The 3941-nt window shown below is 51.9% G+C and overlaps 1 protein-coding gene across 1 annotated transcript in view; it reads left to right on the top strand.

The window, feature by feature from the left end:
* Positions 1–3782: 3782 nt before the first annotated feature.
* AMER2 (APC membrane recruitment protein 2) overlaps positions 3783–3941 on the top strand; it is an 8264-nt gene continuing 8105 nt past the window's right edge. The window contains exon 1 of the mRNA XM_006915852.3: positions 3783–3842. Coding sequence (XP_006915914.1) covers positions 3783–3842 — 60 coding nt within the window. The remainder of the gene's footprint in view (positions 3843–3941) is intronic.

Here is a 3941-nt window from a genome sequence, read left to right as displayed (position 1 = left end):
TCACGCCCTGAGCTCCCCGGATCCAACAGGGGACGCTCCCTCCTCTCGAGATGAGAGCTCTTTTCTCAGCAGCCTCGGCCGTGCACCGGGGTTAATGTGGAAAATTACAAGTTGTGCTGGGCTTTTTACATGCGCATGCCACTAATTAGAAACGAATTTCTCCTCCGAATAAACATATACTCAGAACAGCTATTAATCCACAGCGAGGCTGATGTTCAGGAAAAAAATCAAGAAACAAAATATGCAAAAGAAAACATGACAGCTCAGGGATTCCTGTGCTCAGATTTCTCTCGTCCTCGCCCTGTCCACCCTGGGCTAGAGCCACCCCAGGAAAGGGGGTATAGGAAGCTGTCGTCAGGTTGACCCCAGGGCCTGACTTCCTGCAAGGGACATCCACACTGTTCTGTCCTGGCAACTGTGCACGTCACCCTGTGGTCTCAGCTTGTGTGAGGCCCATGACATCTCTTGGAGGGCAAGGACAGGCCTCGGGTACGTGGACAGAGTGGACTGGGGAGTGAGGGTCAAGGCTGGCAAAGCTGGACCCTTTCCTGATAGTCCACATAATAACGATCCTGGGCTGGAAGCCTTCTGAGGCAGCAGCATCACAGGTCTTCTGGATGACGATCACGGTGGTGTGGCCGGTGGAGACGGACAAGGTGGGGAGCCGGCGTTTCCGATTGGCCTGCGGTCCAGAGCAGGCTAAGAGGTCTGGGGATGGGAGGTATTGGTCCCGATTCAAGTCTCACTCCCAAACTCCAGCGCTTACACGTTATCCCTTTAGAGACTTCAGGCAAATTTAAGGAAGAGCCAGCAGCCTGCTTCATGAGGTTGTGGTGACATGGGACATTCCACAGCAGCGGCCACACCATAGCTCGAGTGGCAGCCCCTCACCCCGCCCTGTGCACTTTATCTCCTGGCCGGTTTTTGGCAGATAGAAAATTCCACTCGACAAGCTGAGAACAAAAGCAGGAGCCAGGCTGGTTAGGAAACACCTCTGAAAAAGGAATGATGCCAGCGACGAGGAGAAGCCCTCAGATGGTCCCTCTCGTTTGCCTGTTCTCTCACCTCGATTATCCTGTGAGCTACTCCGAGAGCGAAGCCCCAACAGAACAGCGAACCTGCTCTCGTGCCAAAAAAGAAAAGCACGTACACGTCTTCATAGAACCCACCTGCCGTTCACGTCCGTGGAGTATCCTGTCGCTCGAAACAGCTTTTCTCCGAGAAACATTTGCCCTCGGCCCCTTTTTTCATTCCTTTCTACTCGAATTTTCTGTTCACTCTCTAAATTGGGGCAGGGCGGGGCAGTGGCAGGGGAGGGGGAGAGAACGAAGATGACACCATAACCCCAAACAGAGGGAGCTTCCCTTAAAATTACCTTCACTGTCACCATCCATCTTTCGGGAAAAGAAGTCACCATTTTGTGCAAATGCAGTCTGTCCCCCACGCTTGACAGTGAAGGGCAACTCAGGGTGCAGGTAGACCTTCACAGGTTCCCAGCCATGGCCTGTGACAGACAGCAAGCTGCCACCAACAGTTTGACTAGAACTCACCACCCTCCCCCGCCCCCCACACACACATACTCCCCGGGGGCTGCTCGCCTCACCTGTTTGGTTCTTCCCCTGAGGTCCTTGTCAGCTGGCCTCACTGTCCTTTCTCTGAAAGTCCCAGAACAGGGACCTTGGAGTGGAGGACATGGGAGGGTCCTCCATTCATTCACACCATGGCTTCTAAAGCTCACCCTGCCCCATGCCTTCCTGTCTTCCTCTGGTCTGGGTGGGGATCCTCACTTTCTTCCACCTCGGAGCCAATAACTTGCCACCTCGCCTCTGCCACCGCCACCAGGGCACGTTCCCCAGACTGAAGACTGCTTTGTCTCTTTCTCTTTGTTTGAGTGTCTGTGTCCCAAAGGAATGATATCCATCCTAAAGTCCTTGCCGGATTTCTCCCAGAGGGCTCAAGGATTCTCATGTAAATGAGTCTGACATTTGACCTGTCCTGCTAGGTCAAAGTTCCCAGTGGGTAAGCAGGCCAACTTCCTCCACACTCTCTGCTCGGAGTTGGAGAAGGGGACATTTTCACTGACTGCTTCATTTTCCCTGAGCCCCGTCACACACTCTCAGACTGACACAGTTATGTCGTAACCCACAAAGCTAAGCAATTGTACAGTGTGTCTAGAAGAATTGAGAAAGATTTTCGATTGCCCTCAAAAGGTCGTGAAGAGATAACAAATGAGTTTCTCTTTATAGCTCCTCACACCTGTTCTCTCCCCGAGGCAGAGAGGACCCTGATTCATCATGGCAAGTGGTCAACAGGAATTGGGAACAGCCTCTCTCTGGTCTCAGCCTCACACCCCGTCTGGGAGACAGGGCTGCTGAGAGCGAGCAGATGGGATTAGAATGCTGGGAATAAGAACCTCTCCTGAATCTAAACTCACAGGTTTCTTAATTTTACAACACAATGTTTTTGATAAAAATCAACAGAAAAGAGCCCGCGGACAGCTAATAACCCCCAGGCCTAAGTTCACACCAACTGTGTTCCGTGTTACAGAACCTACAATAGTTGACAGGCTATTAGTAAAACTCCAACCTCAGCCCACGGCGATTAGGGTTTCTGAGTATAATGCAGGTGGCACACAAAAAACGAAGCTCAAGATGATTCAGGAAAAGATCGATACCTGCATATATGTAAACATTACATAGTAAATAATATTTGATAAATGTTGATAAATAATACATAATACTATTACATATTTTGAAATAATATTAAATGTATAGAAATTATGCATAATGTACATGCTTCTCCACATTTCTGTTCTTGCTAATAAACCCTCAGCCAGGATCATGAAATCAAGTCCAGGGTTACAATGTAGCAGTCACCTTAGGAGTCAGAGCACAGAGAAGGTCCCCAGATTGTTCTCTGGGACTAGGATTTCCTTTTCCCAGGTCAAGTGGCTGCAGAGATTCCTGGGCACTCAGGGACCCTGCCAGGCCTTTCCCTGCCCCATCAGGGAAGGGGGCTGAGGCCCAGCCCTGAGGGGTGTTGAGAGGGGCGGCAGCAGAGGCAGGAGTAACGCCATGTCCTGCCGGATAGAGAAGGAAAGGGCAGACCTTGCATTCCAGGGGCCACCTGTGGAGGGGACCTGAGATTCTCAAACTGTGTCCTCTATCTTTTAGCTCAGTCTATTGCGATGAAATGCAGACTGGGCAGTGGTTTCTGTGACCTTGGCCCCAGTAACTGGGGTCTGTTATAAAAGCCATGGTTGTCCCACAGATGGGTTAACTTCCAGCCCACAGAACCGCTCGGAACCTCATGGAAGCCTTGCAGAGAATTGCTAATGGTGTTTGGCTGATGGCTGGTGTTTTTGTAGCAAGAATCAGAACAGGCAATAAGAAAGATTCAGCATCGACCTGCTCAGCACGGGAGGAGACACAGATGTAAACAGACACACTCCATGCCTGCTGGGCTTGGTATCCTAGTGTTAAGGACCGACAAAAATTTTTTTTTTTGAGGGGGGTGTCCATTTTGGGGGCATTTCGTGAAAGAGCAAATCTAGGGGAGGAATCTGAAGGTGGGTAAGACTGGATAGCATTTGAATTCCATAATTACGACTGGAATTTCTGCCATCGGCTCGAGGCCCCGTTGCCTGCTCTCCCTCCCCCCCCCCTCCAACACGCACGCACACACACACACACACACACACACACACACACTGCAGCGCAGAGCCGAGCTGGACGGATCCGAAGTGGGTTAGGGCGTTATGTAAGCCCTGGGCGGGCGGGGAGATGGTCTTTTATGTGGGCTCCGGCGGCGGCGGCTCCGGCGGCGGCGGCAGAGCGGCTCAGGTTGATGTGGAATTCGGATGACAGTGGCCTGGCGCGAGCCCACGGCTGACGAGAGCGGCCTCGCCCGCTCGGTTTCCATGGCGACGAGCGCGCGCGGCG

This window comes from Pteropus alecto, unplaced genomic scaffold, assembly GCF_000325575.1.
Source record: "Pteropus alecto unplaced genomic scaffold, ASM32557v1 scaffold16, whole genome shotgun sequence".
Classification (NCBI taxonomy): Eukaryota; Metazoa; Chordata; class Mammalia; order Chiroptera; family Pteropodidae; genus Pteropus; species Pteropus alecto.
The sequence above is the reverse complement of the archived record's forward strand: the minus strand, read 5'-3'. Positions and strand labels throughout refer to the sequence as shown.